We start from the raw sequence: 26,823 nt of genomic DNA on the forward strand, positions 1-26,823 counted from the left end.
CGTGAGTGAGCGAGTGAGGTCAGTCAAGGATAGAAGGGGCTAGCTATTCCACAGTCCTGACTCTGTAAAGGAAGCTGATTGGTGACAGGGTGAATCCAGGCAGGTGAATGCGAGTAATTTGGGTTTATCTTGTCTACCTGAGAAGCCACCTGGCAGGCAGCACCACCAAATGCAGGTGGCCGGGTATGAGACCACAGGAAGAGTGAACAACTGCAGATCATGGTCAGTGGTGGCTGGGTTACCCAGTGGATTCAGGCAGTGTTTCTACACAACGGGTCCGTGGAAGCCCAATTTGAGAGATGATCTGTAAGAACAGAGGCCACGGTTAGATTTGTTTAGTGAATGCAGCACATTCCTCCTCTTTTTACAGACCCACAGCACTAAGGTACTGAGCAGTTGTGCTGCAAAGTCAGCAGTTTAACCACATTGAATTATTTTTGCTTGTTTGTTTGTTTCAGTAAAATCTGTTTCACATCCCAAGGAACTAGTGTGTCCACAGGACACACCCAGAACACAAGAGAGTGCTAGTTATTTAGGTGTCTGTCTTTCAAGGAGGCAATCTATGATGGTCTGGAACATGTTTCTTCCTCTGTCAAAAAAGAAAAAGAAAGAAACAAAAATCTGTATTTTACAAGAATTACCGCTTTAAAACAAAAGGACAAAATTCCAATGGTGGACGGTTAGGTACCGGTCAGCCACGTGGGAAGGGGAAGGAATCTGCCATACAAGCTCTTTTGCCCTCTGTCCTTGACTGTAGATGTGGCCTTTTAACAAGTGACTTTTCTGGGCCCCCTGTTCCTGTTTTGTAAACAGTCACAAGGATCAAATGAGTTACTCGTGACTAGCTCTTATTGTCGCAAACATACGAATTTAGTGATTTCCTTTTCCACTCACATGATAAGCTTGATAGGCTTATAACTTAGTAAAATAGCCCTTTGTGTGACATAATTTTGGAACAGAGAACGTTTACAAAGGGAGGATTCATCTGAGTCTGGGTTGCTGCTAGGAAGACTTTCTGGAGGAGTGGAAAGGTGAGTAGGGTGTGGCCTGGGTAGGGAGGACAGTACCCAATAAATAAATAAATAAGAAAGGACTGTCCCCGGAAGGGAAGGGTGTCAAGTGAATACAGGCATGGAGGTGCCGATGAAAAGAGCCTGGGCCTTGTTCACTCAGCTGTCGTTCTCAGAGTCCGCTCCCAGGAAGACTGCTGCTGACCGGAGGCGAGCCAACCACTGGGAGCTGGCAGCTCTGCTCTGACTGCTGAAAAAGAGAACCATCTCCAAGTCGCGGAGGTAACGAGCACTGACAGGTGGTCCCCTGAGCAGAAGGCAGCGTTTGCTCCCCCAGTGTGCAGCATTTGCTCCCAGGCAGCTCTGTGAGCTTCCCACCGCCACCCCCTCCCAGAAACCCCTCCAGGGCCAGGCTGGTTGGGAACTGCATCACTGAGAGAGGCAGAAATCCAGTGGAGCTCACTCAAGTGAAAGGTGGTTGGGGAGAGATTCGGGGCATCTCGGGGAAGGCAGACAAGGGCAGGGGGCAGCGAGACTTTGGGGCTCTGTCTGACTTCTTCTCTTTCATTGTCTAAGTCAATCTCCGTCCCCTCTCTCTCCCTCCCTCTCTCTCACACATGTCTCTATTCCAGTCTCTCCCTCTATGTCTCTCTGTGTTTTTATCCCTGTATTTCTATCTCTTTGTGTATATGTATGTGTGTGTATCTCTGTCTCTCTCTGATGTTTGTTGCAATCTCTTTCACTCTCTAAGTGCCCCTCTTTCCCTCTCCCTCTCTCTCACTGCACAGTCTCCTACCTCTAGTTTCTCTCTGCTGGTCCTCTTCCTCGATTTGCTCCTCAGCATACGTGGTACAAAAATTACCACCACAACCCCCAACCCTGGAGTCTGCTTGACCTCTTAGCCCAGGGCTGAAGAGCATCAGTGACCCACTCTCTTTCAAGAGAAAATCTGAATGACCCAACTCAGAGAGCTCTGCTGGCCAGGGAGAATCCCGTGATGACACCATGATGGCTTCTTTTAAGAAGGGGTCTCAGAGGGGTGTTGGCCTTCAGTGTGGCTTTTCCAGCAGGACAGAACTGCACTGCACAGTGGGAAGGGCACCCACCAGGAGTCATGGGATTGGGTCTCCTATGGGCACCCATGGAACAGCCGTGTGAGCTGAGGCAAGCCACTGCCCTCTCTGGGTCTCAAATATCCCATCTATAAAAGGAGCAGTTGGATAAGGTGTTCTGTTAAGAATACTTCCAGACCCCAAATTCTATGATGCTCTCTTTACAAAACAGGTCTGGAGACCAGGAAAAAGACAGGAGAACCTGAAAAGTGACAGAAGAGTGTTAAGAAAAGAAAAACTATGTCCTATCAGAAACGATTGGTAGAGTGTGTCCAGGGCAGGCTTTGAGGATGGCAGGGCAGGGGGTAGGGGCAGGGGGTCGGGGCCAATGGTAACAGCTGTCATTCCCAGTGTGGAGAAGGGGGGCCAATGGCTCCTCTTCACCTGCCGAGGCTGTTGTAGGTGCAGATTCCAGGCCTCTCCCAACTGGTCTGATGCAGTGCGTCACCCTATGTGACTATAGTACAGGAGGTCTCAGAACCACCCTTTCCAATCACTGAGTGGGACTTTTTGAAGGGTTAGAGCTGCTTGAGGAGAAACTGGGCTTCCTAGAAAAGGTAGTGATCCCTCCACTTTTGGGAGTATGCAAGCAAGGCAAGGCTGCTCTAGATGACCTCATCTCTAGATGCTAGACCTGTAGATCTAGACTTCAACTCTAGATGCTCTAGATGACCTCAACAGGGCTGCTCTAGAGGACCATCTTGCCTCCTGTTTCCTCAACACTCTGAAGTGCAAACAGAATCAAGACTGTACTGGGAACTCAAGACTCAGGTGGAAAAAAAACTTTCCTTTCTTTCTGAGGCTGCTTATCTAGATCTCACTCATCCAAGCGAGAGCCCGTGGATCTTTAAAAAAAAAAAAAAAAACACTTATTAATTTGGCTGCAGCAGGTCTTAGTTGCAGCACATGGGATCTTAGATCTTCGTTGCAGCCTGAAAGATTTTCAGTTGCAGCCTGTGGAATCTTTAACTGTGGCATGTGGGATCTAGTCCCCTGACCAGGGATTAAACCTGAGCCCTGTCCCCCACCCTGCATTGAGAGCATGGAGTCTTAGCCACAGGACTACCAGGCCATGGATCTTATGTCCAGACAAGGGGCAGGAAGAGAGTTGGCTAAACTGATCCTCCTCTGCCTCTCCCATTATAGCTCCTGAGCTTTCAAAGCCTAGAATCCAGGTCAGTGGGGAGTAACTCTAAGATACTGTCTTGGACTAGGACTCACTCATCTTTCAGAAATAAGCAGAATCTGGGTGGAAGGAGGGAGTTCAGCTATAGACTCTGTCCTGCAATCCTGAAGCCAGGACATTAGAAGAATGGCTCATCTCCCGTCTCCAAGGCGGGCCCCACGGCCTGTGCACTAACTGGGCTCCAGCTAGCACCTGGCATCCTATGTGACTTGGGAGGACCTAAATAGAGGTGGTAACTTAAAGCTCTTTATTAAAGGGCTCAAGAACTCACAAAGCACCTCACACCAACTAATCCGTTTAATCTCAGGAATCTGGTGTAGGGGTTGGTTGAGTGTCGGAAGGGGAAACTGAGGTTCAGAGAGGCTGGGAGTGGTGCAGATCTGAAAGAGACACAGATCTCCACCTCCCTCTTTCTTCTGTGCCCCCTACTCCTCCAGGAAAGCCCTGGCATGGAGAGGTAGATGGACACCCCATCCAGTCAGAGCAGAAGCTGGGACCAGGAGAGAGTGGATCCCATGGAAGCAAGTGGATGGAGCAGCGTGCTTATTAAGTAGATAGGCCTGTCTCAGGAGGACAATGAGAGTGACCAGCTGGGATGGAATCCTTGGAGAAAGGGGTAGGAGTCAGCTAGGCAGACAGGAGGCCCGAGGGTTTGGGTGTCAGGGGACCTGGGACCTATGTTTGATGTGTGTAGCCTGGAGCAAGTCCCTACTTCTTCCCAGACCTCCGTGTCCCCACCTGTTCTTTGGAGTGGCTGGACTCCATGGTCTCCACTGTCCATCCTTCTCTGGCACTGGGGATTTTCCTCCCTGAGTCATCACCCACCCACTAGCAGCATACGGCCAGTGTGACTCAGAGGCCACAGAAATTCCCTGGGCTTTCAGGTCACCTCTGGTTCTGCCCGCAGGCATCCCTAATCCCCAGAGCGACGACCAGAAGTTTCCTAGAAGCCTCAGTATTACCTGAAGTCCGTAGTGGATGGACACACTGCAAAAGGCTGCAGTGATGGGGATTGGCCAGAAGATGGAGCCAAATGCCCTGAAAACCTAAGTTTGACCTTGTGAGCTTTTGTTTCTAGCAGTACAGGTGCAGAAACTAAACCATAAACACTGTAAGAGATGTACTTACGGCATTCTACCTGCTCACTGGCAGAACTGGAAACCAAGCGCCTCTCTCCTACCCTTGGATCTTTCTACCCTCCCTTCATCTCTGCTTATGCCGCAGGATTCTGGTTCAGTTGAGTTCATCCCAAGACGCCCTGATCTAGTTGTAGCTCATTTGCGTTAGGTTTATGGCACTGGAGAGGCCCTGAGGGAGAGACAGTAAACCTTTAAGTGGATGGGGTCTGGCTTTCTTGTTTCATGTGGATAGGCAATATGTTCATACACACTCATATGTGAAGCCCACCCACTCCACCACTGTGTTAACTTTGGGAAGTCTCTGATGCTCCTTAAACCTGTTTTTCTCATCTATAATTTAGAATTTCTCATCTAATAATTATAGACTTATTGTGTTGTGATGTTAAGTAATTGAGAAGCACTCTAGAACCCTGCCTATGATATAGTTGGGGCAGTAAGGACCAGGAAAGTGGACACTGCAACAAAGAGACATAGATTTTAGTCCAAATTCTGACACTAGCTTCTTGAAGTCTCTGACCTTAACTATAAATGGCTGCTGTCAGATTCCTTCTAGAGAGCTGGTAAAGGTGTAAGGAAGAACCCCTAGCCTCAGCATCAAAGGCTACAAGGGGAGGATGGAGGAGGAAGAAGTAAGCAGAGAAAAAGGATGGGGTGGCATCACAATTTTCCTACTGTAAGACCTCTCCAAGAGCTGCCCAAGGCAGAAGGCAGCTGCATCCATTAATCTGCTTCTTCACACGCTTCAAAGAGAAGTTGGTTAGGAAAGTAAATTTCTAGAGGAAAGGGAGAATGTTATTTGGGGATGCTGCTGCTTGGACATAGGACTCAGGCCAGTGACTCTTTGAGGAAGCTAGGACCGTGCCCCTGCCCGGCTGAGGTGAGGCTGGAGAGGAATCAGGAGCAGATTCCTTGGTCTGATACAAGGAATCACAAGGACTGAATCAGACCAGTCCTTGGTCTGAGAACAAGGACAGCATCCTGTAAATCAACGTGCCTTATGAAGCCCACAGTCCTGCTTCCCCAGCCTCTCAACCCTACTCAGTAATTTGTATGTGGTTTTTGAGTCCTCTTATACAGCCATTTGACATTGACGGGTCCATTCAGAAAGTACTGAAGTCAATTCACAGTTGGCCAACAACTTCCTTTCTGGGTCCTCTTATCCCTGAGCATAGCCAGCCTCCCCCACTCCAGGACATCTGCTGGCCAGGAGAAGCTTAAAGCTGGACAGCACAGTCACCCCAGAGAGAGTGTCCACATGAACTGTGGGCCCAGCAAGTCTCATTTCCTGAGTTCTGACACAGAGAGGGTACAGGGGCCTCTCCACCTTCTCAACCTTCTGCTGCTACTTCTCACAGGACATACTCTTCAGCTTCCCCTTCTCTTTCTCATGCTCCTTCTCTTTCATCATCTTTGCCAAACTCTGGAGCAGGTGGTGGAGAGAAAGCATGCACAGATGAGAGACTGGCTTGACAGTGTGACCTGAACTCATCAGGGTCTGTTCCTCCCATGCCTACCTCTCCTGTGCCCCTTCCCCCTCTCACATGCTCAGTTTTTGCAACTTTCTCAGAGCACTTTCATACCGAGTATCACATCTGAGCCCTACTGCCATTTTCAGAAGTGGGTAGAATGGGGATTATGGACCCATTTCACGGAGATATAAACCGAGATCCAAGGAAGAAAAGTGGCATCTGTAAAAGCAAGAAAGGAAATTGGTGCCATGGGGGAACTAGAATCTAGGATTTCTCCCACACGGTCCAGGGTCCTTCCCCAACTAAGTAGACCATGATGGTTGTTGAGGGAAACAGCCAGCTCCCCCATCAACATTGACTGGTGGCCCTAGTTAAGCACCTCCCCAGGTAGGACCTGGAGTCTCTGCCTGTGAGGGAAACTTTGAGGTCAGCCTTTGGGCTCCTGCAGGCTGTGGGAAGGGATGCTGGGTGCCTGGTATATGTAATGACAAGTGAGTGTCCACGGGTGATGTGTGTGCACGTAGCATGCCCGAGCTCGGCCATTCACCCTTCAACAACCCACGTGTGTATGTCCCCGTGCCCATTTCTGCTCGTGGCTGGCATGGCCTCTCCAGTATTGTTCGTCCTGGGCTCCAGACTTCCTGATAAACATTTGTTGTCATTGTTTAGCCGCTCAGTCATGTCTGATTCTTTTGTGACCCCATGGACTGTATCCCGCCAGGCTCCTCCATCCATGGGATTCTCCAAGCAAGAATACTGGAGTGGGTTGCCATTTCCTTCTCCAGGGGATCTTCCTGACCCAGGGATTGAAACTGTGTCTCCTGCACTGGCAGGCTAATTCTTCACCACTGAGCCACCAGTGAAGCCCCTGATAAACATTATTTTTTTCTAAATCCTAATCAGACCTCAGAAACCCTGGGAAGAGCCTGCTGAGCTGGCTGTTTCTCCCACCAGCCCCGCAGAAGGTCATGCCCAGGATACAGAGAAAAAAATCCCAGGTAAGGAGTAACTTGAACTTTAGGACAAAATCTATCTTGAGTGAAATTTCTTGCTTCTCTGCACACCAACCTGAGAACAAATAGATGGACAGCAACTGACATCTTCCTGGCACATTCTAGCTTACAGAGGGTGTTTATGGATATTGTCTATGATGGGCAGCCGTATGAGGTCAGCATTGCTAGCCCCACTCGACAGATGAGGAAACAGAGGCCCAGGGAGGTGAGAGGAATTTCCCAAGAACCCATGGAATCAGTGCTCACATACAGTTCTCTTTGCCTAAAACCTCCAATATCTCTCAACAAAGGAAGGAGCTGCGTCAGGCGGAGAGCCAGGCTGGGGTGCAGAATAAGGACCATTTGCCACTCTGTTTTCCTTTTCTCTGCCTCCCTGAGCCAGGCCTCCAACAGCCCGGAAGCCTGGAGGACCCCCCTTTTTATATGAAGCCCCACGGGGAGGTTGCCTCCAGGCCAAAGTGCACATTCTCCAGGGACGACTGCCAGGAAAGGCTACCCCTCCATTCCTCATGACTCATCCCTGCCCGGTGCCCATGAGACTGCTCTGCTTCTCAGCCGTGGTCTCGGGATTCTCTGAGAACATTGACACCTCCCTTCTTTCCACCTCTACCAGACAACTTACTAGAGCAGCAAAGACAAGGCCAGATCAGACAGCACTGGGCTTTAAATATGGGATTTCAGACTGCAGAGGACTGGAAATGATAGTTGTGTGGATGTGAAAACTGAGGCCCGAGTGGGCAGGGACTTGCTGAGAATCTGTTGGGAGCTTAAAGGCACAGCTGGGCTGGAACCCAGGTCCAGGAACCCACCACCAGCACGCCTGGCCAGACATTGGCCCTGCTTCCCACCATTCTGTGATCACAGGAACTGATTTTCACAGCCTCTCGTGAGCTGCCCAAGGACTTCTCTTCCTCCCCAGGGAATCTGCCCTCTGGTTTGGGGACACCTCCGCTTAGGTTTGGAAGGAGGCATCTACCCTGGTGAGAAGAGGAAATGAGTTTCTCAAAGCCCCAGCCAGTTCAGAGACCTAGGGGCTCCTTTCCAATGCACCTTTGACTCACAAACTCTCATGGGTGCATACTTCTCAAGTCTCCCTGCCCATAGAAGCCTGGAGGAACTGGACTTTCTCTGCACAGCCCTGGTGGATAGAACTAGGGCCAGTAGGTGGAGTTTATACAGAGGCAGATTTCAGCTCCACATAAAACAGAACTTTGTATAATCAGAACTGTTCCCAAATGGAATGGGCTGTCTCCTGAGGTGGTGAGCTCCCCAACACTAGAGGCAACCAACCTGCTAGGGAATCCTACTAATAGAATAGAGTTCCTCAAAGCGTAGCCCACCTGTATCAGAATGAATTATCTGGGATTATTCTTAAAAGGGCAAAGTCCTGGGACCCACTCAACAATCACTGAATCAGGCTGAGTGTGGGCTAGGATCTACCTTTCTAACAAGCTCCCAGGTACTTCTGATGTAGGATTCTGGTTCACAAATGAATGTTTGAGAATTCCTGCTCCAGAAGAATACCAGATGGAATCTACTCCCTTTCGCCTCTGAAATTCTATGATTCTATCCTCTGAAATGCATATCTCCCCTCCTTATTTGTGTTGTACAAGGACCATCCTAAAGACAGATTATTAAGTTACAAAGTCACAGCTCCATGATGGGAAATGGCTGGCAGGGGAAGTGTGTGGGGGCAGACCAACCACAAAGGCAGCTGTTAATTCTCTGCCCCCCAACCCAGTGCTGACCTGAAGTGATAGCCTAATATTGCAGATCCTTGACTATCTAAGACTCCATGGTCCCACTCAATTTTATCTCAACACCATAGTATCTAAGGCCCAAATTCACTAGTCATAGCAGAAGCCAAGAGAACAGAGGAAATATCCACTTACCAATCTGGAGCTCGAGGGCAAACTGGTCTCTTTGCTGCGCTGGCAGATACTTTCCTGGGCGTCTCTATTTTGCATGCTTTCTACGCTTCCTTTTTTCAGCCCTGAGGTGAACTAACTCATTGTTCATACTTCGTAAGGCATCACAGTCAGATCATGACAGATGTTTCCAGCCAAAGCCTGGGGCTCAGTTCCACCCCTTTGGTCTCCCTGTCAGTGGCAAGCACACCCTCCATAAATTGAGGATGAATTTTATGCCAGCCTTCACACTGCTCTCCCCTCTGACCCAGGAAATAATCACTTATGTGTTCAAAGATGCGTATAAAATGGTAACAACTATAGCATTATCAAAATAATAGGCCTAAAAGAATAACCTTCGCTAACACACATACAGTACTTGTTTCATTTCCTAAACACTTTTCCTATAATAATTTATTTAATCAGCACAATGACCCATGAGCCAAGTATTGTGATTATCCCCAGGTTAGAACTTGTACATTCCCTTCAAGAAACTGAAAAATAATTTGAAACAACCTGAGTATCTGACAATAAGGGATTTGCCAAATAAACTATGGAACTTCTCTAAAATAGAATATTATGAAGCTATTATAAATGAGGTTAAAAATGTTTAATAAGCCACAAATATGCTTATATATTTGGTAGTATAAAAAGCACAGGAAATAAAACTACATATAACTGAATTTGGGGTGAATGTGCATATGAAATAAAAGCATATTGTGGTTAGGTCCTTGGCAGGGAAGGCTTCCTGGAGGAGGCTGGCATGGAGCTGGGGTTTGTTCAGAAAGCTGGTAGGGGGCTGGGGCAAGGGCTGTGCTCCTGAGGGGAGACGTCCTGATGGGAGAAGCATGAGCTGTTGCCACTCACAATCTCAGGTAACGATGTCAGAGGACGCGCAGGACTTAAGATGCTTAACACTGCCTAAGAGTTTGGAGATCACGGTTCACTTCTGACTGTTACCAGCTGCACAGTGAACATGGCCAAGTACTATCCCTTCTCTGGGCCTCAGTTTCCCCATTGGTACAAAGGTGATAATAACACTTTTCCAACTCTCCTATGAACCAGGCTGGAAATGCAAAGCTCAAGTGAGGACTTAAGCTTGAGAATTCCTAATGAGCCATAGCAAAGCTGGACTCTCTCTCCTAACCACTTACTGAGGGCTTACTGTGGACCACAGACCAGGCCAAAGGCTTGTCGGCACATACAGGGCCAGCTTCATGGGTGTGTGATCAGTTCAACGCACAAGGCCCACGCTCAGAAGGGCCTATGCTTGGGGGTTTAATGCTCTGTGGCTACCATCGTGAAATGCTTAATAATTTTATCTTTGGACTGGACTCTTAGAAGCAATGTCAGATGGACAATGAACATGTGCTGGGGTCTTGGAGCCTCCACTAACACATGGCCCAACTCACTTTGTCTCAGGGCTTCCCCTGTGGCTCAGTTGGTAAAGAATCCGCCTGCAACGCGGGAGACCTGGGTTCGATCCCTGGGTGGGAAGATTCCCTGGAGAAGGGAAAGGCTACCCACTCCAGTATTCTGGCCTGGAGAATTCCGTGGACTGTATAGCCCATGGGGTCACGAAGAGTCGGACATGACTGAGCGATTTTCACTTATTCACTTGCACTTGGGGCCCCAGGCGCCTGTGAGGGTCTACGCTAGCCTGCCAAGTATCCTTGTGCTTGATTCAACACCAAATAAAAACACCATGGCATGCTGAGAGAGGAACCATGGGTGCCTGCCTGCTCAGTTGTGTCTGACTCTGCGACCCCATGGACTGTATTAAAGCCTACCAGGCTCCTTCATCCATGGAATTTTCCAGGCAAGAACAGTGGAGTAAGTTGCCATTTCCTCCTCCATGGGGATCCTCCCGACCCAGGAATCTAAGCCACGTCTCCTGCATTGGCGAGTGGATTCTTTACCACTGGAACTACCCAGGAAGCCCTGAAGAACCATGGAAGAAGGTAAAAAGCTCTATTCTTGCTTTTTGAACAGAGAACCCCATTTCCATTTTGCACTGGAGCCCATAAATTAAATTGCCTGGGAAAATCCAGACATTCCTATAAGGAATGTGCTTGTTTTCTTCCATTTCACAGACAAGGAAGTTGCTCTTAAGAGTTTATGGGGCCTAAGGTAACATAGCTGGAAGTATTAATAGCTTAGACAGAATTTGAACCCAAGTCAATTGGAGTCCAGAGCCTGGACTGGACTCCAGCCCGGGTGGGGAGCCCCTCCAGAACAGTAGTCCCTGATGCCCTCTAACCACAATCAAGGCCATCACAATTCATACCAGGGTCAGCGTCTCACCTAGATGGAGAAGGCAGAGACCCCCTAGAGGCAATGAGAGGCTTAGGAAAGCGTTCACACCTTGAAATACTCTTCATTAGCTGAGATAGTCTGACCCAACCTCAGCTGGCTGTATGAGATTCCTCTGCCTCCTGGGGAAGCTGAGCAGAACCCAGAAAAACCCACATTTCAGCAGAGCCACCTACAACCGAGCGAACAGACACTCCTCTCAACCCCTCCAGACCTCAGATACCCCACCTTAAAACAGGTGTGAGGCTTCTCTGGTGGCACAGTGGATAAGAATCTGCCTGCCAATACAGGAGACGTGGGTTCAGTGCCTGGTCGGGGAAGATCCCACATGCCGTGGAGCAGCCAAGCCCACGCACCACAACTACTGAGCCTGTGCTATGGAGCCCAGGGGCTGCAGCAGCTGAGCCCGTGTGCTGCAACTACTGAAGCCTGCACCCTACAGCCAGTTCTCTGCGACAAGGGAAGCCACCACAATGAGAAGTCCACCCACGGCAACTGGAGAGTAACCCCCACTCGCCACACCTGAGTAAAGCCTGGGGATCAACGAAGACCCAGCACAGCCAAAAATAAGTAAAATTATTTCTTTCAAACGGGTGTGGAAATACTTTTGTGCAAGTTTTATACACAGGGAAGGTGATACAGTCGTTGCCATATGACTTTGCCCACATCAGCAAGGACTTGCCAGAAGCTGACTGCTTTTATGGTCCTGATGATTTGTCTAGGTGTGTGGTATTATGGGCACTGGGACTGAAAATATGAGCTAGGGCATCTTTTGGGGTAGGGAGGAGAGCAGAAGGCAAGAAGGAGACTTTGGAGAAACCCAGAATTCAGAGGAATATCATTTGGTTTGCAAATGCTTTGTTCGAGATCCCAGAGCTCTTCCTGCTAGTCTCTACGTTAAATCTCACTATTGTGGGGTGGGGATCTGAAGTCCGCCCAGCAGCCTGAATTCAGGATGAGGGAAATAAGCAGATCTAGCTGATTCAGACTGGTTGGGATGGCCAGAATGAAACTTGTTCTGGTGTTTACTTCCCCTGCTGCATCTCTCAAGCTTGCAAACCAGAGATGTTGGCTCCTTTAATCAGGAAACAGGACCACAGATGGGGACAGTGTGGGGAGCAGATTCTGCACTGGAACTGAGTTCCAAGGGCTTTATCACCTCAGTCCTCACTCTGGAAGTTAGGGATTACTGCCCGTATTCCACAGTGGAAGAGACAGTCTCAGAATGGGAATCATTTACTCAAGAATATCTTCTAACATTCTAGGCCCCATGGTGCCAATTCTTCTTTAAGTGCTCTCATATACAGTGTCTTAAGAGATGCACAAAGGTGTTATGAGATGAACAGAGGCAGATCCTAGTATTCCCATATTATAGGTGAGGAAGCTGAGACTCAAAAAGAAAAACTAAAGGACTAAGGCAAGAAGTCCCGTTTCTCCATTCTCTGCCCCCTGGAGGTCCTAGAGCCTAATGAAGACAAAAACTACTCTGGCTTGCAGAATACCAGGAAGCTTTGGGGACCTTATAATATCCTCAGACATCTTAGAGTCATAATCATTGGAGCTAACATTTATGGAGGGATTTCTGTGGCCAGGCACTGTGCCAAGCACCTGTGTAACACCTCACCCAACTCTGGGGTGGATGCCAACCCGATGTTACAGGGCATGAAACAGCAGAGAGGTTCAACAACTTGCCAGGTCACAAAGCCTGGGGCTGGGAAATGAACTGAGGCTCTGTGGCTCCAGGGCTCACCCTTGCTCTAAAACATCTTGCCATTCTGCCTCCTCAGGGAAAGTGATCAGGGTAAGGATTGCAAGCTGAAGTGGATTTTAAGCAGCTGCTGACAGCCGATGGGCCCGCCCACTCTAGGGAGAAGCGTTCTCTCACCCTAATTTCATTTGAGTGACCCCCTTTTTAAGACATGCTAACCCTGAAGTATAGAACCAAAAACCACCCAAAGGTAGTCTCCTTAAGCCCAGAGGAACTTCGAAATGCAGAAGAAAACCCCTCAGCAGTAATTCTGCTTGTTTGTGGTGTTGTATGTTATCTGTCCTCTCCTGTTGGATCTTGGTATTTATCTTGGCTAACAGGGGTCCTATCCTGGTTTCCTTCCTATGGTATATTAACAGCACCAGCTGCTTTTCCAGGAGGGCTTAATGTGAAATTGAATGAACCAGAATACCAATATTTTATCATCCTATTGCTTGTCTTGGAGAAGGCAATGGCACCCTACTCCAGTACTCTTGCCTGGAAAATCCCATGGACGCAGGAGCCTGGTAGGTTGCAGTCCATGGGGCCACTAAGAGTCAGACACGACTAAGCGACTTCACTTTCACTTTTCACTTTCATGCACTGGAGAAGGAAATGGCAACCCACTCCAGTGTTCTTGCCTGGAAATCCCAGGGACGGGGCAGCCTGGTGGGCTGCCGTCTATGGGGTCACAGAGAGTCGGACACGACTGAGGTGACTTAGCAGCAGCAGTAGCACTGCTTGTCTTTCAAGTAATCAAGAGACAGGCTATGATATACATTCAACCATCAGGACTCTTTAGAGATCCTAAGTCTACTGGAGAGAGAGGGCTTATTATTCAGATTTAATTAGGCTATAACAGGAAGTCCTAAGTCAGTCACATCCCTTTGAAGGGTAAAAAATAATTTCCTTACCCTCTCTGACCCTCAGCCTGCCCAGACTTATCTTCTTCCCTGTAGGGCAAGATTGGCAGTTCTTACATTATTTCCTTACTACCCCCTGATAGGTTCAGGTGAGAACTAGCTAATTGGCTCAGCATCCATTAGAGCCATGGAGAATCCAGACCCAACAACCCAATCTCCTCTTTTCACGGCTGAGAACCAAGCTGCCATCGGTGCAGTGGCTATAAAGGCAGGCAGAGCTGGTGGTGAGTCTGCTTGCCACACCAAGCCCCCAACCCCCACCACACACCATATAACCTCAGGCTAATGTCTTCACCTCTGCAGGCCATCATAACAGTTCTGGCTTTGTTGGGCTGTTGTGAAAATAAATACCATAATGTACTTAAAACCTTCAGCACACTAGCCTGACACATAGTAATCACTGTTAACATTATCTATTATCAAGATTAATACACTGAAAGTGTCTCCATATAAATCTTGAGTTAGAAACTAAACCAGCATTACAATCCCGCTGTCCTGGGTAGCTTCTGTTCAAACCTTTGTTTATAAATAACTTTAATTCATAATGCTTCTTTCACCCGTTTGATGCAGAATCTGGCTTTGATAATGCTGGAAGCAGAATTCCACAAATATCTTTTCAACTAAATGGGTGGATTTCAATGAACAGTTCAGTTGCTCAGTTGTGTATGACTCTGTGACCCCATGGACTGAAGCATTCCAGGCTTCCCTGTCCATCACCAACTCCCGGAGCTTGTTCAAACTCATGTTCATCAGGTCAGTGATGCCATCCAACCATCTCATCCTGTCGTCCCCTTCTCCTCCTGCCTTCAATCTTTCCCTGCATCAGCGTCTTTTCCAATGAGTCGGTTCTTCGCATCAGGTGACCAAAGTATTGGAGCTTCAGCATCAGTCCTTGCAAAGAATATTCAGCACTGATTTCCCTTAGGATTGACAGGTTTGATCTCCTTGTAGTCTAAGGGACTTGCAAGAGTCTTCTCCAGCACTACAGTTCGAAAGCATGAATTCTTTGGCGCTCAGCTTTCTTCATGGTCCAACCCTCATATCCATACATGACTACTGGAAAAACCATAGCATTGACTAGACAGACCTTTGTTGGTAATGTCTCTACTTTTTCATATGCTATCTAGGTTTGTCATAGCTTTTCTTCCAAGGAGCACGTGTCTTTTAATTTCATGGCTGCAGTCACCATCTGCAGTGACAATGGATTAAAATTATCCCAAGAAACTTCTCAAACACTTTCCACTTTGGAACCTGCTCCCCAAGGACCTGCTTATGAAGAGGAGCCAGATGGTGCTATACTTACTACCGTTCCTGCTTCTGAGCCCCTGTAACAGGGACAGTCACCTGAGAGGCCCCGAGGCCTTTGTTAAACCCAGGAAGTGGGCAATGTTTCTTGACTCTTTGGCTCTGTTGGCCCAAAGCCCTCGTTTTTTTTAAAAATTGAAAAGTATTGAGATAACTGTAGATTCACATTTGATTATAAGAAACAAAGTCTGTGTATGTTTTACCCAATTCCTCCCAATGGTAACATCTTACAACACTAAAATTTCCCAACCAGGATACACATTGATACAATCTATCTGCCTCATTCAGATTCCTCAGGTTTCCTGTACGCAGTATGTGTGTATGTGTGTGTGCATTTAGTCTATATACCTTACTTTATGACTAGATCCCTGTGGCCACCATTACAGCCAAGTTAGTCCATCACCACAAGGATGATGTTGCTCTTTTAAAAACATACCTACCTACCTCTTCCCCCATCCCCATTCCTAACCCCCTATAGCTATTCATCTGTTCTTCATTTCTGTAACTTTGTCATTCCTGTTACAGAAATGGAATTATATACCTTAAGCAGTTTTGAGGGGATTGGATTTTTTTCACTCAGTGTAATTCCCTTGAGATTCAGCCAAGATCTTACATGTAGTTTGCTTGTTCCTTTTGACTGCTGAGTAGCAACCCATGGTGGGGACACACCACCATTTAATTATTCACTCACTAAAGGACATCTCCAAACCAAGCTTCCAGTTTGGAGCTATTACAAATAAAGCTGTTATGAACATTCATGTACTCCTCTATCCACTTTGATCACTAATTGATACAGATGCTCTTACTTCACTGAGATCTTTGTTCCTGTGGCTGCAAACATGACTCATCACCACACCATCCTTTCTGTGCCAGCTCCTAGTGGCTTTGGATAATCTGCCCAGATGCTCCCCTACAGACACTTATCACTAGATAGGCACCTTCAAGCCTTTCTCCTAAAAGAAATAAAATAGAACAAACATGAGTTTGCAAGCCAGACAACGTGGGCTCACATGGCAGGGGCTCTGCTATTTACCGTGGTGAAGTCTCACGAGAGTCACTTAATGCTCAATCTGTTTCATAATCATAATAAAGTAGCTGATAGCTGGGAAGGTTTCTTTATCGACAGCTTTTGGTGGCAGTGTAATGTAATGGCTAAAAACAGGAACTCTGGTACCAAGCTGCCTGGGTTTGAATCCTGACTCTATCACCTGTTGGGTATGAGATCTCAGGCAAGTTATTTAACCTCCTTGTGCCTCAGTTTTTCCATCTGTAAATAGTTCCTATCTCATCAGAATTAAAGTAATACACACAAAACAAATGTTCACAACAGTGCCTGGCACATAGCATTTACTAAGCATTAGTTCCCACTGCTATGTGGCAGACACTATTCTAAGCACTTTATGCAGATTATTTAATCCTATCAATGACTTTATTTATTAGTGCTATTAGAAGATCAGTTTTACAGATGACAAAGCTGCAATTTTAAGGGATTAAGTCACTTGCTCATGATCACATGGTTGGAAAATGAGGGAACTGAGAATCCATTTTGAGCCTGTCTTTGCTTCTCACCTCTATGCCACCCTGAAGGCCCATGAACTGGAAATGGCAGTGCCCTGCCTCGAGCAGTTATAAGGATTTACAAAGAAGTGTCTTTCATGGTGCCTGGGAGTCAACCTGCTCCATACGTGTTAGTGTCCCCTTGTAACTACTGGTGGCTGATGAACAATACATCACTCTATAGTTCTATATACAGCAGAAACAGGCCTAAGACACAAACCACCAAAACAGAAATCTGAGGGTTTTGAGGATGCATCTTCATTTACAATGTGACCTGCCCAACAATCACAACCACATTTGGGATGAGTCCATCCAACTCAGCCTCAAAATCCCTTACAACAGAGCAGCTGCCTCACTTCTTTCTCAGGTTTTACAGCTACCATGCAGAGATCACTCAGTGGCATCCACGGAGTTCCTACAGGATAGAAGCTACACATTCTGCAGTCTGCTCCCTGCAGCCCTTATCCCAGTAAACATGTACAGAACCCCAGGGAGGCTCTGGTGTAATGGAGTGACAAGGCCAGCATCCAAAGACCCAGGTTCAAGTCTCCACTGAGCCTTCTATCAAGCCATGTGACTTTGGGGGTCACTTCCTTCTATGAGGCCTCAATGTCCCCAGCTATGAAATAAGCATTTTCCACCTTGTTGTTGTTCAGTAGCTCAGTCATGTCTGACTCTCTGTAACACCATGGAATTCAGCACGCCAGCCTTCCCTGTCCTTCACCATGCCTGGACCTTGCTCGAACTCATGTCCATTGAGTCAGTGATGCCATCCAACCACCACTTCCTCTGTCACCCCCTTCTCCTCCTGCCCTCAGTCTTTCCCAGTATCAAGGTCTTTTCCAACGAGCCAGCTCTTCGCATCAAGTGGCCGAAGTATCGGAGATTCAGCTTCAGCATCAGTACTTCCAATGAATATTCACAACTGATTTCCTTTAGGATTGACTGGTTTCATCTCCTTGTTGTTCAAGGGACTCTCATCTTCTCAAGCACCACAGTTCAAAAGCATCTATTCTTTGGTGCTCAGTCTTCTTTGTGGTCCAACTCTCACATCCATACGTGACTACCGAAAAAACCACAGCTTTGACCATGTGGACCTTTGTCAGCAAAGTAATGTCTCCGCTTTTTAATATGCAGTCTAGGTTTCCACTGCTTTTCTTCCAAGGAGCAAGCATCTTTTAATTTCATGGCTGTAGTCACCATCCACAGTGATTTTGGAGCTCAAGAAAATAAAGTCTGTCACTGTTCCCATTGTTTCTCCATCTATTTGCCATGAAGTGATGCGACCGGATGACATGATCTTAATTTCCTGAATGCTGAGTTTTAAACTAGCCACACTCTTCTTTCACCTTCATCAAGAGGCTCTTTAGTTTCTCTGCTTTCTGCCATTAGGGTGGTATCACCTGCATATCTGAGGTCATTGGTATTTCTCCCAGCTATCTTGATTCCAGCTTGTGCTTCATCCAGCCCATCATTTCTCATGATGTACTCTGCATATAAATTAAATCAACAGGGACAATATACAGCCTTGACATACTCCTTCCCCAATTTTGAACCAGTCTGTTGTTCCATGTCTGCTTCTAACTGTTGCTTCTTGACCTGCATACAGATTTCTCAGAAGGCAGGTACGGTGGTATTGTATTCCCATCTTTAAGAATTTTCCAGTTTGTTGTGTGAAAGGTTTTAGCATAATCAATGAAGCAAATGTTTTTTTGGAATTACCTTGCTTTTTCTATGATCCAACGAACACTGGCAATTTGATCTCTCATCCCTCTGCCTTTTCTAAATCCAGCTTGTACATCTGGAATTTCTCAGTCCACGTACTACTGAAGCCTAGCTTGAAGGATTTTGAGCATAACCTTGCTACCATATGAAATGAGTACAATTGTTGGTAGTTTGAACATTCTTTGGGATTGGAATGAAAACTGACCTTTTCCAGTTCTGTGGCCACTGCTGTTTTTCAAATTTGCTGGCATATTGAGTGCAGCACTTTCACAGCATTATCTTTTAGGATTTGAAATAGCTCAGCTGGAATTCCACCACCTCCACTAGCTTTGTCTGTAGTGATGCTTCCTAAGGCCCACTTGACTTCACACTCCAGGATGTCTGGCTCTAGGTGAGTGATCACACCATCATGGTTATCTGGATTAAGACCTTTTCTGTACAGTTCTTCTGTGTATTCTTGTCACCTCTTCTTAATATCTTCTGCTTCTGTTAAGTCCATACCATTTCTACTGGTTAGGATTTGGTGCTCTTACTGCTGTGGCTCAGGTTCAATTCCTGGTCAGGGAAGCCTTTCTTCTTGAGTTCCAAAGAACAGCAAGGAGAGATGAGAAAGTCTTCTTAAGTGAACAATGCAAAGAAATAGAAGGAAACAACAGAATGGGAAAGACTAGAGATCTCTCCAAGAAAATTAGATACCAAGGGAACATTTAACGCAAAGATGGACACAATTAAGGACAGAAATGGTATGGACCTAACAGAAGCAGAAGTTTCCACCTTATATGTTTGATATTCTAGCTCCATATTCTCTAGTAGCAGGAAAGCACTAAGCATCCTGTTCTTTTTCCTTCCCTTGCTCCTTTTTCTTCATTCTTTCTTACAGTCAGACAGTATTTCCTACCATGCGCCAGACCCAATACCAAGAGCTGGGAATGCAATGGTGAGCAAAACAAACACAGAAAAACAGGTACTTAAGTGTTTGTTGATTTACTGAATGCTCTAAATGCTTTTATTGTTGTTATTTAGTCACTCAGTCATGGCCAACTTTTTTGCAACTCCATGGACTGTCACCCACCAGGCTCCTCCATCCATGGGATTTCCCAGGCAAGAATACTAGAGTGGGCTATTTCCTTCACCAGGGGATCCTCCCGACCCAGGGATCGAACCTGCATCTCCTGCATTGACAGGCAATTCTTTACCACTGATTCTTACCACCTGAGAAGCCCCTCTAAACGCCTAAGAATACTCAATTCTTACTTTCAAACTTTTGCTTCAACATACATGCTAACCATGCAGTTTTCATTATGCTCAGTAATGCAACTGGAAGCAACAAACGAAGAACAGGCTGTACTAAAGAGAAGTTCTTCAGTTATGACATAAACAGCCACAATTATGATATAAACAACTCAGGCTTAAACAAGTTTGGCTGAAATTGGCTGAACTGTCTGGTAGAAACTTTGTGACAGATTATTCCAATTTTTAAAATGTGCTTTAAAAAATTAACGATACTGGTACATGTACAGCAGATTTGGGAAAACGACTTCCCTTTAGAACAGCTTAAGAGCATAGCACTGGCCAGTGTGTACACTGGAGATAAATGTGGGGTTGACATTAGTTTATGAACATTTCTATTTCCTTTAGATCAAATTAATGAAGTCTCTTAATCACAGCCTTTAAAAAATCCAATAGTAGGAAGAGGAACATTTACTCTAGTAATAACATTTAATCTATCAAGGTGCTAAGTGAATTGGGAAGAGGTGGGTGGCACATACTAAGACATAGCGGTAAATCTTTGATACCAGAAAATTTAAAGGAAGTAGCACCAAAAAGGGAGAAGGCAATGGCACCCCACTCTAGTACTCTTGCCTGGAAAATCCCCTGGACAGAGAAGCCTGGTGGGCTTCAGTCCATGGGGTTGCTAAGAGTCGGACACGACTGAGCGACTTCACTTTCACTTTTCACTTTCATGCATTGGAGAAGGAAATGGCAATCCACTCCAGTGTTCTTGCCTGGAGAATCCCAGGGATGGGGGAGCCTGCGGGCTGCCGTCTATGGGGTCGCACAGAGTCAGACACGACTGAAGCGACTTAGCAGCAGCAGCACCAAAAAAAAGTAAGGATCGTTACGAAACTACATCATGTACTCACTCCAAATGGGATAATGAAGCATGCATCATCCAAAACCATCACCATAATCCAACAGGTTCCAATATGCCCCCTCAACCTACCTACTTCACCTATCAATGAATGTTTACGTTCTTATTTCCTCAACTCTACATCAAGGAACTTTCATTTTTTTTCATTATATTCTAGGTGAAAGGTAGGCAACTGTTATGTAGAATCAACTGGCCCTTTCATCACCTCATTGGTGGTCTCCAGAATCCACTGAAACACATGTGGGTGGGCGGGTGAAGCTGATGAGAGGGATGAGAGAAGAAGAAGAGGCGGTAAGTCACATTGGCCTTTTGTAAGGTCTAATCTAAATAGGTGAAAATGGGGGCTGCAATCTGGACAGATGCATAAACAGTCACTGTTATATCCCCGACTCTATACCCCTTTCTTGAAGAAAAACCTTAGATATGTTTCCAGATAGAAGAGTAAAAGCTGAAAATTGCCCTTATATGAGAGTCCAAACAGGTAATAGTCAGCGTGACCAGTTTCCAAACCTTGCTCAAAAGAATACTAAGTTCAGTTCAGACAGAGCAACTAAGCTTGAGGCACACATTAGGGCTGGAACACCAGCTTTATTTACCATAACACAACCGCTTTTCTGAAATTACAGAATTGCTCACTTTGGGAACAGTGAAATGCGTCTATTAAAAAAAAATACTCAAAAACTTTTCTCATCATGTTAGAACATAGTATAAGCAGAGTTAACATTTTCGTGATGTCGGTGATTCCAAATCTGCCTAGCTTAACAAATTGCCCCCTACCCCAAATAAGGTGCACATAGAAATAGTCTTGATATCAATCTATGTTATAGCTTCACTTTGCTATTTCTTCGGTCCGGGAAAATACTGGGGCTTACATTTGGAAAACTAAATAAAAGGATAAACTGACAGAATTATTACATTTTACTTAAAGGTTTACAAGATATGGGGCAGAGCTCATAAAAGTTACCTGAAACATTAAAAATCACCAAGTTGGAGAACTTTTTTTTTTTTTTTTTCAAAAGAGTGGATAGCAAAATAGCTGTTGCTACTGCTGCTGCTAAGTCGCTTCAGTCGTGTCCGACTCTGTGCGACGTCATAGATGGCAGCCCACCAGGCTCCCCGGTCCCTGGGATTCTGAAGGCAAGAACACTGGAGTGGGTTGCCATTTCCTTCTCCAATGCATGAAAGTGAAGAGTGAAAGTGAAGTCGCTCAGTCGTGTCCAACTCTCAGCGGCCCCATGGACTGCAGCCTACCAGGCTCCTGCGTCCATGGGATTTTCCAGAGGACTTATAAATCTTTTAAATTGCTGAAGAAAGCAAAAGAAGGCTTAGAATCTGAAGGATAAAACTTATATTTATAAAGATGCTAAAGAATACATTAAAAGAAACCAAAAAAAGTGAAGAAAAATATACTGTGTCTTAATCCTATTATACATGAACATCATTTTCATGGGACTCTACAATCCATTTCAACCAAGTAACAAAATCTCCATCACTGAAAGAGCTTCAACCCTCCTTTGGAGCTAGCTATTACAGAATTCATCCTGCATACAGGGTATGAGTGAAAAACATCCTAGAAACTCAGAATATCTACAAACATGAAACTGTTTCTCCAAATTGCATTTCTTTGTCTTGAATCCGGTAGAGTGGGAGGCAACAACAATTTGAAGCTTACCATTGTGGGACAGGAGAGCAACTTGAAGTCAAAGGACACTTGGCTATAGTTAATTAATGTGGCTATAGGTAGGTATATTCCATAAGCTTCTCCTCAATGCCACTGAGAATTAAAGAGTAGATGAAATTTTCTAGCCAATTCCAAAAATCCATGTAATCAAGGGCAATCACTACAGAGTTTATACATACTCAGTTTTCTTAAAAGCAATAGATTTTATTATAGAAAGGAGAAAGAAAATGGCATTAACAGATCAAGCACATAAATTCCAAAATACTGAATTCCTTTTCCTCTTTTTTTTTAATTTCTTTTCCTCTTGCTTAACAACCAATTATATCCATGGACTATAAAATGACATCCATGACAAAAATATTAGTGTTTTACATATTGCCAAAGAAAGATCAATATCTTTGCCTGAGTATCCCATTAACTTTCACCTGGAGCTATTATTTTTGAACTGTCTATAAAAGTTTCTTTTCAAATAATTTATTAATTATAACAACTGGGAAGAGCAGTGTGAGGACCTGAATACTTCAGTCAAGCAGTGAAGACAACAAACTTCCTTCAAATCTGCTCTCCTGCCAGCATTTTTATATACCAAAATAACCTTTCTCCCTCACTTCTGCAGGGCTACGCAGAAGTGAGTGGCATTTCTCAGCCATCACAAGTCTCAGGTAGAATCTTCTCTGTTCCTCAATGTTCGGACAAAGGCCTCTGGACATGAAGCTCATGCCTCTGGTAATTCAGTCTTGTTCTCAATAAAAGAGATCTCCAATACAGGTAAAAGTAGCTGAAAGGCATCCTGAATGTAGGAAGCACTGTTTGATGCCTACAGGGATAAGAAATGAAAAATAAGAAAATGAAAATATTGCTGTCTCTTAAAAGAGAAAATATAAGACAACAAAAACCAAACTAATTTTTATAATCTAACTGAATCTATAGCCTGGCAAATAAGAATACAGACTTAATCATTGCACTGAAGTTAAAAGGAAAAGAATGATCCAGCTCTTAAGATGATATGATAGCACAAAAAAAGAATGTCACCATTTTTGTCCAACTGGTCCATCAAAAATAACAGCCATTTTTTGGCATCATGCTCAGATTCAGCATTCAAAGCTTACTGATTCCTTGAATGAGTGGGTAAATCCTGTCACAAGCATTTTACTCAATTACTCAAAGAGGATTTCAGAAGGCTATGAATTCTAAATCAACAGAATTTATAGTCCGTTGTGACTGCTCCTCTTCCATGGACTCAGCACAGTTGTGAACATGTGACAGGTGCTCACAAGTATAAACAAAGAATACTACTTTTAAAGATGATAAAGTACAGATATGTTTCTGTCTAGTACAAGAGATGTATTTATGAAAAGCTAGGATTCATTATGCCCAGAGTTTACCAGACTTCATTAATATCTGACAACTTCTGACTTTCTAGAAGAACAGAGTTCATTACATTAAAAAAAAAAAGTATAACTTCAAGGACAAGAGTGTTCAAATCTATAAGCAAGAACAACCAACTCAAAAATAGCAGAAGGGTACCCATATCAAGTGTGTTAACCCTTTTTTGATTTATCAGTAGCATAATTTAAATGGTTATTTTAATTTCAATGTGACATCTGATGCCAAACTTTCAAGCCAAAAGAGACCTCACAACACATCTAGTTAAATCTCTTATTCTGTATATAAATATAACAAGACTGCCGAGAAGGTAAATGCCTGGTCCATGATCATACTGCAAATCAGGGGAGATCCAGAACAGGACTGGGCTCCTGGTTTGCAAGCTCCTTTCATCTATACCACTCTGTCATCTATTAAATCATAAACATATTTAATTGCTTAAGTGATCAGAATGATTTCTTTGACTATTAAAGGAAAATGATTCAGTTAAGGAATGAAAGGCATTCCCTCATTGGTAATATTAAAAGAATCTAAAACTAAAGAAGTAACAGTCTGGTGGCAAAAATATTTAATTCATATTTAAAACCTAACTGATTATCAAATGTATTTTTCCCCTTAGACTTAGATAATATGCTTTAAATAGGTAATCAAACATCTAAATTTTTGCACAATTAATTTACAAGATAGAGTTCTTAAACCACAGAATCCAGAAAGCATCCCATATGGAGGGACTATAATCCATCCATGGATTTAAACCACCCACCTCCTTAAATCTAATGAATTGAAAAGGGTTATATAAACACATGTACCCTTTTGACAAAATAAAGAAAATTCCCAGGCAAGGAAAAAGACAAAATGTTTTATTTTTGTTTTGTAACTAATCTCCTCTGCATGAACCTTAGCCCTTCAAGTAGCAATACTAGCCTATTTGTAATTTCCAGCCCCTCATGTTTACCAGCTGGTCTCCAGAAGATGTTTCATTACTGAGAATTGTCCACTAATTACCAAGGGGTAGTACTAAGTAATGACAGCCTAACTGCTTCTTCCTCTGCACTTTACCTGGCATCTTTATGCTTTGTAATTAAAGGACAGGAAATATGTATCAAATATACATCATTTTGGTCATACCTGCATCAACACAGCTAAAATAGTTTAAAAAAAGCCAAAAAATAAAATTTAGAAGTGAAGTGAAAGTCGCTCAGTCATGTCCAACTCTTTGCGACCCCATGGACTATACAGTCCATGGAATTCTCCAGGCCAGAATACTGGAGTGGGTAGCCTTTCCCTTCTTCAGGGGATCTTCCCAACCCAGGGACTGAACCCAGGTCTCCCACATTGCAGGTGGATTCTTTACCAGACGAGCCACAAGGGAAGCCCCCACCAAAAAAAAAAAAAACACTTAAGAAGAGTTATTAATACACAATGCCCTAGAAGTTAGAGACTTAAAAAATAATAATAATAATTAGTACTACTAACCTCTAGAAATACTGCAGTGATTAATGGATTAAGGACGTCAGCCTTTTCCTTAACCTAGAACAAAGGATAATATGTTAAGGGAGCATAGCATATTTAAAAAAGAAAAAATAGGTAAAGTATGACCCCACTTTGAAACACACCCATACACACCCATACATAAATATAAGCATAGAAAAAGTCTGAATCAGATCAGGAAGGACTTTAAATTTCCTTCTTTCTATCCTTCTGTGATATCCAAGTTGAGAGTGTACTCCTTCGTAGTTTTTACTGACTTTAAAAAGTATCTTCATTTCAGAAGGGGATAGAAATGGTCTATTTGACCATGAAAACCAGAAAAAATTTTAAAACAAAATCTGCAGATATAAAACTTGTGCTCAAAAGACTCAATTGATTTTTTAAGATACACCATTTGGAAAACATGAAAACAAATAATGCAAATTTAATACTTCCATGTATTAGCTAGCACCTCAGAACCAACTTGCTGTGACATCTTTATGAAATACATGGAAAAATTTAGCCTCAGAAGATTAACTTTAGGAAACCCAGAAATTCTTTTAAAGAAAATACTAAGAGGAAAAAAGAAGCTATATAACAGAATTGTCCCCTACAGGAAAAATCTAAACTCAAAGTGAGAAAAATTAATTTGGGCCATGCTCTTAACTAAAATAAATGTAAAGGCCCAGAATAACTTTGCTGCCATACTGATACTTACCACAAGCTGATTTTTTTTCAATTGAGGTATAACTGACATATAACAGTATATAAACTGCAGGTATTTTTGCAGATGTACAACATAATGATTGTTATCTGCATACACAGCAAAATGAGGACAGTAAGACCAGTCAACATCTATCACTATACATAAATCATTTTTTCTTGTGATGAGAACTTTTAAAAACTCTCTTAGCAACTTTCAAATATGCAATAGGCACTATTAACTACAGACACCATGCTGTGCATTACATCCCCAATGCTGTACATTATTTATTTATAACTGAAAGTTTGCATCTTTTGACTCACTTTACCCATGTGGCCCAGCCCCACCACTTGCCTCTGGCAACCACCTATCTGTTCTCTGTATGGATGAGCTTGGTTTACTACAAAATGATTTTTATTTGTCCATTTAAAATGCCCTTGATTTTGTCCCAATTCATGATTACTGATGTCTGAATCATCTTCCTTAGTTCACACACCTTCAGTAAATTTTTACAATTCCTTAAACCAGAACAAAACAAACAAACAAAAAAAAAAAACTTTAGCTTTAACTACAACTCTTCTACTGGCTGCCAACTGCAAAATATTAGAGTTACCATAGTCAAAGTAAGGCGCTGCCCTTAAGACTAGAGTCAAACTTCGGAATTCTTATCTTATAAAGTCTACATTCTCATCACAGGTCTCAGGAGAGCAGCACAAAATATACTGAAGATTGTATATAAAAGAACAAAAATGAGTTGCAAAATGCAGTTAGATGTAGATAAACTGATCCTAAAATTCGGATGTAATTGCACAGGGCCCAAAACAGACAAAAAAAAAGTCTTGAAAAAGAATAACAAAGTTGGAAAACTTACACTGCTTGATTTCAAAACCTACTACAAAGCTACAGTAGTCTATACTGGCATAAAGATACACACAGATCAATGCAATAGAAATAAGAGTCCAGAAAGAAATCCACATGTCTACAGTCAGTTGATATTAGACAGAGAGGGGCTAAGACAATTCAAA

General features: G+C 44.2%; 1 protein-coding gene and 1 long non-coding RNA gene across 4 annotated transcripts in view; one reads left to right on the forward strand and one right to left on the reverse strand.

Moving 5' to 3' along the window:
* The first annotated feature begins 901 nt into the window (after window positions 1–901).
* LOC138988655 (uncharacterized) lies at window positions 902–10,792 on the forward strand. The gene is made up of 4 exons (XR_011464928.1): window positions 902–1,031; window positions 1,187–1,292; window positions 6,820–6,914; window positions 10,656–10,792. It is a non-coding gene; the product is annotated as an uncharacterized lncRNA (long non-coding RNA).
* Window positions 10,793–21,109: 10,317 nt separating this feature from the next.
* FAM114A2 (family with sequence similarity 114 member A2) overlaps window positions 21,110–26,823 on the reverse strand; it is a 35,743-nt gene continuing 30,029 nt past the window's right edge. For all 3 annotated transcript variants that reach the window (XM_070374661.1, XM_070374659.1, XM_070374660.1), the window contains 2 exons: window positions 25,102–25,155; window positions 21,110–23,056 (listed from right to left, as the gene is read on the reverse strand). In XM_070374661.1, the coding sequence (XP_070230762.1) occupies window positions 25,122–25,155 (34 nt within the window). In that variant the 3' untranslated portion in view covers window positions 21,110–23,056; window positions 25,102–25,121. The remainder of the gene's footprint in view (window positions 23,057–25,101; window positions 25,156–26,823) is intronic.

This window comes from Bos mutus, chromosome 7 (assembly GCF_027580195.1).
Source record: "Bos mutus isolate GX-2022 chromosome 7, NWIPB_WYAK_1.1, whole genome shotgun sequence".
NCBI classification, from domain to species: Eukaryota; Metazoa; Chordata; class Mammalia; order Artiodactyla; family Bovidae; genus Bos; species Bos mutus.